At 44.5% G+C, this 13,044-nt stretch overlaps 1 protein-coding gene and 1 long non-coding RNA gene across 2 annotated transcripts; one reads left to right on the forward strand and one right to left on the reverse strand.

Moving 5' to 3' along the window:
* Positions 1-928: 928 nt before the first annotated feature.
* LOC140849761 (uncharacterized) lies at positions 929-7,440 on the reverse strand. Its single transcript, XR_012131946.1, has 3 exons — positions 7,305-7,440; positions 4,209-4,335; positions 929-1,995 (listed from the first exon to the last, which is right to left on the reverse strand). It is a non-coding gene; the product is annotated as an uncharacterized lncRNA (long non-coding RNA).
* On the forward strand, positions 7,160-12,296 carry C5H20orf202 (chromosome 5 C20orf202 homolog). The gene is made up of 2 exons (XM_037004602.2): positions 7,160-7,280; positions 10,784-12,296. The coding sequence occupies exons 1-2, from the start codon at positions 7,215-7,217 to the stop codon at positions 11,015-11,017; spliced, it is 300 nt and encodes a 99-aa protein (XP_036860497.2). The 5' UTR covers positions 7,160-7,214; the 3' UTR covers positions 11,018-12,296.
* The last annotated feature ends 748 nt before the right edge of the window (positions 12,297-13,044 follow it).

Below are 13,044 nucleotides of genomic sequence, written 5' to 3' on the forward strand. Positions count from 1 at the left end.
TTGCCTGCCCAGAACTTGCAGGGGATTAATGCAAGAAATTTGAAAGATTTTAATCAGCTCATATATGTGGATAAATACAAAAGATACCATCAACGTTAGTTGAAGCATTTTAGCCATCTTGGCATTTCTCCTGTTTTCTGTGTGTGGAATTGAAATTCTTGATTACATTTTCTTTGAAAAATCTTAAAAAAATAAATTTTATTAGAATCATGTGCTTTCTTTCGCTATGTACTGTTACTTAAAAATACATGAAGTTGGTAGAGTCCAAAAGTAAAGTGCTCCAAGTGCATGAGAGAACAGGTGTGGTTTTTTTGGCACTTGAAAATGTTCAATGAAAGATAATCGGGTAATGGCAACATATCTTATGGGGCAGCAGTAAGTTGAGGGTTTAGGGTTGGGTTTGAGGTCAGGCAGGGGTCAGGGCCTAGGTGTAGGAAGAGGGGTTAGGGTTAGGGTCAGGATTTAGGGCCAGGGTGAGGGCCAGAGGTCAGAGTCAGACACAAGGGCCCATGGAGTCACGGTCAGGGATTAGGGTACAGAGTCAGAGGGCCACTGTCAGGACTTCAGTTATTGAGGTTGTGATATATTATTTTCCTACATATATATACAACAGTAACAGTATTGTACACTGCAGTAATAGTAGTGTAACTCTATTTGGGCTCCCAGACCCTATTCCAAGTGTGGGTGAGTGAGGGGGTCTTCCCACACATACTTACACCAAGCAATTCTCGAACACCAGCAGGGTGTCTGAGATCTCAACTCAATTCTGATGCTATCTGCCTGGAGACAGCACCAGATTCCCAGGTTAAGGGCTCCATCCTGCAAGACTGCCCTCCATCCCCGACTCCAGGTGCTGGTTGCAAGCCCCAGGCTGTTATCTGTGCTTCTGACCTACTGGCTACAGGTTGGAGGTTTCCACGACCTCATATTCAGGTCCAATTAATTTGCTTGAATGGCCCACAGAACTCAGGAAAACACTTATGTTTACCAGTTTAATAAAAGATATCATAAAGGATACAAACTCACAGCCAGATGAAGACATATACAGGGTAAGGTCCCAAATGAAGGAGCTTCTATCCTGGTGGAGCTTAGGGCCTGGATCAGCACATGGAGGTGTTCTGGTTCCCCAAGGTAGAAGCTCTCTTGGACTGTGACCCAGGATCCAAGCGAAAACCTCTTCTCAGGGTTTTTTTTGTGTGAGGGCTTCATTGCATAGTCATGACTGACAAAATTATTGGCTATTGGCTGATTCAGCCTCCAGCCCCTGCCCTTGGGTGGGGTCCAAAAGTCTCTCATTCACATGACAGGACACCCATTTCACCTTTAAGACTCTGCAGTGCTTTCAGGAATGGTGGATGAAAAACAGAAATACCTGGGAAATACATATTTAGTCATATGAATGACTAAATATGTGTTTCTTATGGCTCATTTTATCACAGAGGTGCTATTGTTAAAAAGATTTTTTTTTGCATTTCAAATTCCAGTTTTTCCTCTACATGTTACTGATTATTTTAGTCCATCTGGGCTACTGTAATGAAACACCATTTTGGTACTTTGAGGGGCTTATAAACAGAAGTCTGTCCTGGTTCTGGAGGCTGGAAGACTGAGATCAGGGTACTGAGATGTTAGGGTGAGGGCTCTCTTTCTGGTGGCAGGCTTGTATCCTGGAGGGAAGGGTCTGGGGTCTAAGACAGACTAATCCCAGTTCTGAGGGCTACATCCTCATGACCTAATCACTGCCCAAAGGCCCCATGTTCTAACACCTTCACCTTGGGGTTTAGGATTCCAACAGGCAAATTTGGGGGGACCCCAAGCATTCTCATCACAGCACTGATGTATAGGAAGTTGATTGGCTTTTGTGTCTTGACCTTCTGCTTTGCCTTTTGTTATCTCTGTATTTCCCGATCGAGGCACAAGAGTGGGGGCCTCTATTTCAGTTGGAAATTCCGAGCTAAGACATTGAAGTCAGACGCTGAACTGGAGAGAGTTCCAAACCTACAAGGAAAGCAGGCGGCCAGCAGGGAGCGCCCAAACAGATCGCTGACATGCGGAGCGCATGCGCGTCCCGGCCACCGTCGCGGTCGCTTCAATGCGAACACCTAGTTTCCTCCAGAATTGTCACCATTAATTAAGAACTATAGATATGTTATGAATAATTGAAAATTTTTATGCGAATTTTATTTTATTTCATTCCATTCCCTCCATTTTACTTTTTCTGCTCCAGAATCCCATGCAGGGTATGACATAACATTTAGCCATCCTGTCTCTAGGCTTTCCTTGGCTTTGGCAGTGTACCAATGAACTTGGAAGTGTAGAGAGGGGGCCAGTCAGGTCTTTGGTATCATTGGGATGTACTTGGTGTTTTCCCATGGTTAGACTGGTGGCATGAATTTTGAGGAAGCAGATTACAGGTAAAGTACATTCTCATCCCTTTATACGAAGAGAATGTGTTCTTGAGGCCCCTTGTGCCTGTTAAGTTTGGTTTCTGGCTGAAGTAGTGTTTTTCAGGTTTCTCCACTGGGAAGTTACCTTTTCCATATTCATTCTGTGTGTCTTCTTTAGGAGGAAGACACTATACAGAGCCCACACCTCAGGGGAGTTAGGTTCACCCCTGTGGTGGATGGCAAAGAGTCCATATCAGTTATTTGGAATGGCTCTGCAGAGGAGAGGTCTGTTCAGCTCTATTTATTTACAAAAAAACATGTACTAATTTCATGTTACCAGTGTGGACACTTGGATCGTTATTTTAGGTTTTTAGTGATACCCCAGTGCTATGGCGTTTGGTTGCTCAGTCTGCCTGCTCTCGCTGTGGTGAGCTCTTCCCACTGGCTTGTTTTCATTCACATATTCAATCTTTGTGTGGTTTTTCTTTTGTGGGGGGTGTACTTCCCTACCTCATGATACTTCAGTATTACGGTAGGGACTATATTCACTGTCTCAGTCCTAGAATTGGCCATTTCTTCAAAGTGCCCTCTTTTTATAGAGAAGAGTATTAAAAACCCATATGTGGGAGCTAAATGTTCTCAGTGGACAATGCAGGTGTGTGTGTGTGTCACACTCTGGGGTGTCAACCTGGAAAGAAAGAGCTGCAAATAGAGGCAATGTAGAACTTACTTGGGGTTCAAGAATTTCTATTTGGAAAACAGAGATTCATGCAGGTACCCAAACAGTGTTCCCACTTGTAAGGTGAAAACAAGGGATTTTATGAGGTAAAGGAAGGGGAGGGCAGTTACATGAGCTAGGAGAAAAGTTTTCCATGGGTATTTCAACAAGCTGATCTACTCTGGGTTATACGTTGACCACTGACTCTCTCTTCTGGAAGTCCACATCCATCAGATTGGTGATGGGATGTACCTCCCCCTGCTGACCACTCAAACAACTGCTGTTTTGCCCAGTCCAGAGGTTTTGGCCCAGGTTAGACAAAGCTGGGTGAGGCAGTTTCTCTTCAGTGGCCACTCTGCCTCCATTCTGACATGGCTCCAGTAAAGTTCATATTTCAAAATGTATACGGCACCTAATTATAAAGATTTCTGTGTGGAGCTTCCCATATCTACATTAAGCTACACATGCATTTGTACTGATGTCTCCAACCTGATCCATGATCACACAGATATTGTAACCTTCTCCCCTTGCTTACTTTTAACTTCTCCTCCAATAGGGAGAAACCTGGCTCCTACTATCTGTCACTTACTTAACCCACTGCTCATTCCAGATTACAGATGTAGTGGTTTCAGGATGGTAACTGAGGACGCCCATGGAAATAGCTAATAAAACAGAGTCCGCTGTCTGTGTACAGTACATTCTCCCTTCAGTCTACAGATTCTCCTCATTTCCCAGTGTCCTCTGGTCAGCACCTTTTGTCTCACTGTCAAGAGTGAGATTCTTTCTTCATAAATTTCTAATACAGTTAGATTCTTTGTTACATTTTTTTATTCCATCCTGTGACATTCTCACATCCTACATAACTTAATTTGAACAGATTGTGATTTAATCATTGGGCCCTAAGAGTCTATAGGTTTAGACAAATGCATAGTGGCCAGTGTCCCTCACTAGAGTGTGTCATGGGGTACTCCAAATTCCCCACCCCATGTCCATTTACCACCTCTGTAGTTGTGCCCCATCCAGAGCGCCATATTAATGGGGTCCCACAGTGTGTGTGGCCTGTTCAGATTGGCTCCTTTCACTTAGCATTATAGAAATAGACTCACCACATCTCTGCATGGGTTGGTGGTTCCTTCCTCTCTGTTGCTGAATAGTATTCCATTGCTTCTGTAGTGGAGGGGAGAATAATTTCCCCCTGCCCTTCTAGGTCCCTGCCTGAGACAGCTGCTCCTCCTGCCCAGAATTAAAGAAATCTTAACAGGAGAAAAACAGAAATGTAATAACATGTATACATCCTGCATGCATGGGAGATGTCCTGCGTTATCCTATTTCTTTTCAGGTCTCATGCTGAGATCACCTCCTCTCTAGTTCTCTCTTGTCACCTGCCACTGCCACACCAGAATTCTTCCTGCTTCCAGCTACTGCCATCATGTTTTTTGCTTGCCACCTTCCCTCTGGGCCCCTCCAGGCCCATGGCCCCACTTCTGAACTAAATTCCTTCCTGCTACAGAATTGTCAGTCCATTTCATCCCTAACTGCATACACTTGCCAGGATCTCTTTTTAGACCAAGTGTACATCCTTGCCTCTTAACTTAGGGCTCAGCCATGTGACTCACTTTGCCCATGGCAGAGACAAGGTGACAGTTCTGAGCCTAGACCTTAAAAGGCCTTGTGTGGTTACACTTGCTTTCTTCTCTTTTGCCATTGCCAAGAGAAAATCATGCCCAGTAGCCCAGTGATTCCAGGAGGAGGACAAAAGACTCATGGAGTAGGCTCAAATCTTCAGATCGCCCTCATCAAGCCACAAACTCAAGAGCAAAAATAAACAACTTTTGTCCAAAGGTATGGAGTTTCGGAAAGGTTTGTAACACAGTTTCTTTATGACAATCCAACCGCTCATTCTCTGAGAAAAGATCTGATTGGATCATTTGGTCACCACCCAGAACACAGCTCCTTTCAATTGAATTACCCAAAGCTGAGGACCTCCTTCCCCTCCAGTCTGTAGATGGCTGCCTTGGGCCGGGGTATCCTCCTCTGATCCAGGCAATTGTACTGTAATTATAGCGTCATGTGACACAAAGCCTGGGGACTCATCTGGAAAAGAATCATTTCTGACCCCTGGGTGCAGAAGGGCTATGAATGTGGCAGAGACAAGAGTTTCTCAGACCTTCTGTGGTTCTAAAGAATGACTGCTGAACTGGGAGAAATCGTGCATAAAATTTTCCCTGTGTGTTGCAAAATGCGTCTCAGGTTATAAGCCCAGAGTACAAGAAATATGACATTTCTTACAACTCAGTTTAGCATCTGTGTTGAGTTTCAAGATGCCTAAGATGGAAAGGATGAGGCCCACGTTCACAAAGAAAGTTTTACTGAGCTAGGATATCTTGGCTTCCTCTACAGTTCCCCCTTTCCTGCCTAGTCCATCTCACTTTGGAAGGAGTCCCAGATCCCACCTCCAAACCAGTGGAACTGCTTCATCCCCCTGATCACCTAGGCTGTGCTTCCACACTTCACGGAGCACCCACTGCTTGGAAGATTTCTAAGCAACCCTTTCCTACTACAAGTTCCAACCTACCTCCCCGTGTCCTGTACCCACTGCCTGAGTTCTGTCTTCTAGCACTACACTAAATGTGTACTTGTTCTTCTTTAATTTATAAATATTGCTATACTTTTTACTTCTATAAATTCTATTTAGTTCTTTTTCAGATCTGCCATTTCAAATAGTGTATTTTTCCTGATGTCTTTGATTCCTTCTTGTATGACTTCAATTCTTTTCAAAATACTTTTTTGTTATCTTCATCTGAAATTCTTGGGGGAAAAAGGATCTAATCCTGCTGTGGATGGTGGCTGCTGACCTCACTTATGGTGGATGGTTTCCCTGTGTGTCTCGTAATTTTGGTTATGAGTTCATCTTCAAGGGAGCTTTATCTGTGGATAGATTGAGTGATCTGGGTTGAGGGCAAGTTCCTCCAAAATGAATTGAGTTTTGTTTTGCTAATCACCTCAGCTTTATCTGGGATCACTAAGTTAGTTCTTAATTTGGAGTTCCTATTTACTTAGTTCATGTGGATAGAGTAATTTTTTTTAAATCTACTTGAGAATAGATCTATTTCTTTTCATCATAATATCAATTTGATTATTGTGTCCATCCATTATGATGTCACCTTCAGGAAAGCAGGACCTTTTTCACTCTCATTTGGGACTATATCCCCAGTGCCTAGAATAGAACCTGGCATGCAATAGGTCCTCAATAAGTGTTTGTAGAAAGAGAGAATTAAGGAATTCCCACTTCATAGTGTGTTGTGAAGAATAAATGGTGTGTTCATTAAAACTCTGTTTGCCCACCTGTTGGTGATTCTATGACTAAGCGATTTCAAATGTCTCTGCAATTTTCTTGGACTTTGTCTTAAGGTTACAAGATGGTTCCAGTAGCTCCAGGTATCACATTCACATTCAAGGCAGAAGGAAAGTAAAAAAGTTAGGAGTAAAGGGGGAGCATCACCGATATTTTTCCTTTTATCAGGTAGGTAAAAGTTTTCCTAGATGTCTAACAGCAAAATTCTTCTTTGATCTTATTTGCTAAAAATGGGTTGCATAGCCATTGCAGAAGCGAGGGGACTTGGAAAGTGAGCATTTCCCTTTATCTGGGCTCTGTGGGAAGGTAAAGGAGAAAGGGGACTGGGGACACAGATTCAGTATCTGCCCCAAAAGAGATCATATATACACACACACATGTAAAGCACTTAGACAAAACAAGCCCTCAGAAAGGGGTACTTGTTCTCATATAGTTATCGTTGTTATCATTTAAATAAAGTATTGCAGCCTCTGTGATCCTGTTGGTATCAGATCCCGGCTTCTGGAACCTGCAGGCACTGAGGAACCCATAAGCAAATGGTCGTTCCCTCCCACCTTACTCTATTCAGAGCACTAAAGCCCTTTAAAAAAAAACAACTCATTTTCCAATGTGAGCCACTTCCTGCCCTCATTAACTCCATCCCCAGTGACTTGGCCAGACACTGCTCCCAACCTGAAGCAGTGGGTGGCTGTGCAAGTCAAAGGTCCTTCAGGCCTATCACCAGGTCAGCATCAAGGTATCTCCCAAGGACACTGAGATGGAAACAGCAGAAGAGCCAGCCCTGAATCTTAGGCAGACCCTGGAGTGGCTGAGAAAAGAGCTGGTAAGGCTTTGCATTTCTTTTTACCTGGTGCCTCCACCCTCTGTCTTCCAAGGTTCCCTGGTCCCCCTCTTCAGTACTTCCTTGGCTGGGGCAGAGGCTGCAGGCTGGGGTGTAGGCGCTGCAGGAACCCCTCTGGGGCCAGCCATGAAGCGTAGTCACCATCTCGGGAGCTGGGATAAGTAGGTTGTGGCCTATATAGAAGGCTCTGGGTGTGGTGCTTGCCAGACTGGTTTTAGAATTATACCAAGTCCTGTGAACATACCCAGCTGTTTCCATGTGGCCTCTAGGGAGTGGCTTTCCCTCTTCCAGCCTCAGTTTCCTTGTCATAACATGGCTAACAATAGTACCAACATCACAGGGGCATTGTAAGCATTCAGTGAGAAAATGGGTGTAATTCACTTAGTGTCTGCTTGAAACATCTCTGTTGACCATTACATTCCTGGCCCAGGTGGACAGGAGTAACCCACTGTCTCAGCCTGGGTCCTCCAGACAGCAGAGGCTCACACAAGGATTAGGGTGACTTGTTTGGAGGTACAAGCCCAGAGTAGTGAGAGTGAAGAAGATAGGGAGTGGTGATAAGGGGCAGTGTCATGCCAGGTGACTCACTGTGCTACCACACTGACGGCCACTTTAGGAGCCCTGAAGAGGCCAGTGGCTCTCTCAGCAGCAGTTTACCTGGCTGCAGGACAGTCTGCAGGGGCTGAAGGAGGATCTGCACCTCAGGGGAGACAGGAAGAAGAGGAAATTAATCTGCCCAATGCACTTCTGTCTCCCACCTCCCATTGGTAAAGGTCCAACCCATGGGGACTACCTTTTCTGAACTTACAGGTCATGCTACTTGGTCCCTGGTAGCTGCTCAGGAAACCAGGCCTTATGCCTCTACTGTGATGTTTTCTCCAAGTCCAAAAGTAGGGGGATGGCCCAAAATGCTTGGGGACAGCAGCCAAAAGAGAGAAAGAAGTGGTTCAGAAATCTTGGAAGGTTCCTTCTATCCCAATAAGCTAGCTTTTTATTCTGGGAAGGGACAGGTGAGAATACTGAAAAATGACCTTCTGGGTTGCCGGATAACAGACCAGCTGGGACCCAGCCCCGTCCCCACCTCTGTGGGAGGGCTAACCCAGTGGGCATCTCATGGGACCTGCAGCTTCTTACAGTCCTCAGGGATCTGGAGGCTGGGCACTGGGCTTTCCCCGTGCTCCCCTAAACACTGGGCACCCATTCTGAGACTGCTTGGTGCCTGAACTCAACCAATTTCTACCTGATAAAGTACCTCTCTCTCACCCCAAAAGAGGGAAAACAAGACAGCGCTCGGGGAAGCCCACCTGGGGCACAGTCTCCAGGCCTGAGCACCTCCCTCCACATGATGCCAAGAGATGGGGTCCTTGAGTGTCTGCTTGCTGATCCCTGACTTGTACATTTCCCAGTTAAGTCTGCTTTTAACCTCTATCACATGGCACTCATGTGACTCCATAAAGACCCCTCTGGAGTCCAGCCAAGAAGCCCCACTTGACCATCAGGGAAGAACCGGCAGTAGACAGTCACTTCATGCAGCAAAAGGAACAACATCAGTAACACTAATGACTACTATGGACAAAAGTCCAGTGCTCTCCCTCCTCTCCTGGGCTCATGTAAGCCCCAAAGTCTGGTGGGATTGAAGGGAGGGCAGATAGTTGCAGCTGTCTTGTGACAAGGCAAACCAGTCTGATGACCAAGTGGCCTCTGTTTGGAAAGAGGAAGGAGCTACATACTGCAGAGCTTGAGCAAACTGAGCCCAGAGCCCACCTTTCCTCAGGACCTCTTGCCGTGTGACCCAGCGCACCTTCTTACTGTTGAAGCCCGTTTGGTTGGGGTTTCCAGCCCTCAAAGCCAAAGGCACTGAGTCCACTGCCTCCCTTACCACCTCTTCCATGCTGGGCACCTAGTGGCATCCTCACCAGCACACACCAGAGCTGGAGCTAAAGTATGGATGAAAAAAAAATGTGAAAAACCCTAAGACTAAGAAAATGCAGGCTTAACATTTTCTCAGGAATTAGGAAGGGCTGGCCCTGTACTCCCCCATCACAGCCTGGGAAATCCCAGCGCTTTCAGAGATGGTCTTGCACCTGCAAGGTTCCTCCTTCTATCTGCTCTCATGGTGGCTTTACTGCTGGAGAGGAGGGGATGGGCTTTATCTTCTCATTTGTAAAGTAATTCATGTCTTGTGAAATGAAAAGGCTACTCTTAATGGAGAAATAATGTTAATTATTATCTCTTGGGGTACAAGTGAGACAGACAGGCAGACAGACAAATGGAGAATTAGTACAACTAATCAGGTGTGCCTGCACTAGCTCCTGAAGGGAAATCTACCATTCCCAGTGGTCACCCCTAGGGGAAGACACTGAATTGTTACCTAGAGTGAGATGAGTTGTGGGAAGCTGTTCCCTATATGCCCTTTGTTAACTTTTACATTTGGTATCATGCATAGGAATTACCTAGTGAGAAAAATTAAAACTTAACGTCTTAAAAGAGAAAGCAAAAGAGAGAAGATGTGTTGGGGCGGGGAGAGCAAAAATACTCCCTAGGAAAACTGGGAGAAAGAGTGGAGATGAGTGAGTGAGGACGGTACAGTTCTGAAGCAGCGGCTGTCAAAGTTTTTGGTCTTAGGACCTCTACTTCCTTAGAAGTCATTAAGGACACCAAAAAGCTCTGTTTATGTGAGTTATCTCTCTCAATGTTGACTGAGTTAGAAATCAAAACTGAGAAATTTTTAGCATTTATTTATTAATGCATTTAAAAATAACAGTGGTAAACTTAGTACATGTTAATAAAATAACTTTATTTAAAATAACTATATTTTTCAAAACAAATGTTTGATGAGAAGAGTGCACTGTTTTACACTGTTAGAAATCTCTGTAGTGTCTCCCTTAATAGAAAATGCTGGATTCTCCTATTTGTTTCTGCATGTAATCTGATGCCATGTCACATTATCATGTACCTTCTGGAAAACTCCACTGTATGCTCATAAGAAGATGAAGGACAAGGGCAAATAATATCTTAGTATTGTAAAGAAACTAGTTTTAATCTCTCTGGAAGAGTTTTTGGGACCCAAGGGTTTTCAGGACCTTCTGCTGACAATCACTGTCCCAAAGGACTCCTGCCTGCTCACAGGGTGTACTCCATTTTGTTTTAATATGAAGTCAATATCACCTTCAGCTTATAAAGTGATTTGTTTGTTACAGTGAATAGTAAAGCATATAGTTCAGCTGTAAATAATAATAGTTAATAATGATGATGATGATGATGAAGGTAATCACAGAGCTCAGAAGTTCAGCATGGGCTAATTCACTCGTCCGCATAAAAGCCTTGAAAGGTAAGCAGTTTGCTTTGCACTTTACAGATAAAGAACTGGAAGTTTTGGTGGACACATCTTCTGCGAGGTTGGGGGTGTGTCTGCAATGAGACAGTGATGGAAACAGGCTTTCTGAATAAAGGCCAGGCCCTCACAGACTTGTTCTCTCTCCTAGGGTGAAATGCAGGTCCAAGACCAGACACTCCTGCTCACGCTGAGGCATCTGCACAGTGTCCTGGAGGAACTGCGTGCTGAGAGGGCCCACTGGGAGGATGCCAGGTCCCCTGAAGGGACATCCCCCATCAGAGCTCGAGCAGGCTCAGAAGGCACAGGCCACCAGCCCACCTGCTCTAGGGGGCTGGCCCAGCTCCTCCAAGAGGGAGACAGCAGACGAAGCTCCCTCCCTTAACTGGCCAGAGATGACCCTGGGCTTGAACCCTCCTACCACTGGTCTAAACTGTGATTGTGATGTTGCTGGGGGAGAGTACTGGAATGGGGGTCAGGTATCTAGGGCTCTGAGTTCTCCTCTGCCTTCATCCTCTTTGTGATCCTAGATTGGTCACTCAACTTCTCTGTATTACTGGTTCCTTTGCTGTTACTCATCAGAGTGTTTGCTGAGGCATAAATAAGGTGTCAGATGTAAATACAAACATGTTACATGCTTCTGGCAAGCACCAAGACTTGAGAGTTTCTCACAAGGTTATTGTTAAAACAAAGAAATAACTCAATGTGTGTGAGGATGTTTATCCGGTGTTGCCATGGTGAAGAACAGACACTACTCCCCAACTGCCACCCACCTCCACCCCAGCCCCCAGTGACCTGATGGTTTTTCTGTCTTCCCAGCAGGACTTCTCATGACTCTTTATCTGAAAGCACTGGTACCTGTCACCCCCTTGGCCAAAAGGATGGACATGTGAACCAGGCCTGGCCAATTATAATTCATGTCACTCTAACAAAGACATGACTAGCCCAATGGAAGGCATGTGACCCAACAGAGCCTATCACATCCTTCTCTGGGATTGCTGTCTGGATGCTCTTTTTACTGCATTTGCAAAGCAGGAGCTTCCAGTGACCTTGCTCCCTGCTGGGTGAAGAAGAACTGACTGTAGTAGGAAAGAAAGAGGCTAATCTTCGAAGAAAATTAGAAAGAGGGCAACACAAGAGATGAGCAGAGAGAAAGAGTGCTAGTGCTGGCTCTTTTTAGTCCCCAATTTCGGACCCTAGTTCTCTGAATTCCTCCTGCATTTCCAGTGACAAAAACCAGTAAATTCCACCTACCACCAAAAGCAATTTGTTTTTGCTTAAACTGATCTGAGTAGGGGTTTCCCTCATTTGCAACCAAATGATCCTGAGAAATACAGTCCAGGTGTTCAAAGAAGGAAAGAAAAGAAATGATCAGGAAAATGGCATTTCACTCATTCAGGGTTGGCAAAAACAACCCTGTAATAGCAGACAACATTTATGAGGTGGCAGAATACTCAATTGTATGGGGTGCTGAAGTCATAAACCTGAAAAATTATATCTGCCTGTAAGAGAGACTTTAAAATGGAACAGGCAAAAATTAAAAAAAATCCTCGTGTTGAGGTCCAATCAGTGATCATTTTATTTTTGAAAATCTACTTGCACATTGTTAGAATATTGTTTTTATGGCCTTGAAAAAGTAAAGCTATTGTGTACAGAGGCCAAGTGTGGGGGTAGTGCATTTATATGTACAATGTTCATAGCCAGACCAACCTGGGAATTTTATATAATATGCGATAATATAAAAAAATACTTCTCTATCAACAGACAATAAACAAAATGTGGTATACACGTAAAATAGAATATCATTCAGCATTCTAAAGAAAGGACATTCTGGCACATACTATAGCATGAGTGAACTTTGAAGACTTGAGGTTAAGTGAAGTAAGCCATCACAAAAGGACAAAAACTATATCATTCTACTTAAATGGGGTGCCTAGAGCAGTCAAATCCATAGATAGGAAGTAGAATGGTGGTTGCTAAGGGTCCTGCAAAGTTATTGTTTAATGAGTACACAGTTTTCAGTTTTGCAAGATGAAAAACGTTCTGTGGTTGGATGGTGGTGATGACCAAATAATGTGAATGCACTTGGTGTCACTGAACTGTACACTTAAAATAGTTAAAACAGTAACATTTTTGTTATGTTATATTTTACCACAATTAAAAATAAATACTTCAAAAAATACCTACTCTGTGATGCTGGGGTTGGAACCCCACAAACCACATTTCTGTGTTACCAGCTGCTTCAGGTTAGATTTTATTAAACTTTGCCAAGAAGCAGAGTGGGTCTAGAGGGACACAGCAAGGCTGGAGGAGGGAAAGAGGACTTGCTTCTTCATCTGTGTTGTCTGTAGCGTCCTGCGGGCTTTCTGCTCATGAGCATTATCCGGCCGTGCTTCTTCACCCCACAGCAGC

Source organism: Manis javanica, chromosome 5 (genome assembly GCF_040802235.1).
Source record: "Manis javanica isolate MJ-LG chromosome 5, MJ_LKY, whole genome shotgun sequence".
Lineage (NCBI taxonomy): Eukaryota > Metazoa > Chordata > Mammalia > Pholidota > Manidae > Manis > Manis javanica.

Bases quoted from the DNA above. Each gene is read 5' to 3' on its own strand.
- C5H20orf202 (XM_037004602.2), top strand. From the start codon at position 7,215: ATGGAAACAGCAGAAGAGCCAGCCCTGAATCTTAGGCAGACCCTGGAG. The intron at 7,281-10,783 runs GTAAGGCTTTGC...TCTCTCTCCTAG, and splicing joins AGTGGCTGAGAAAAGAGCTG to GGTGAAATGCAGGTCCAAGA.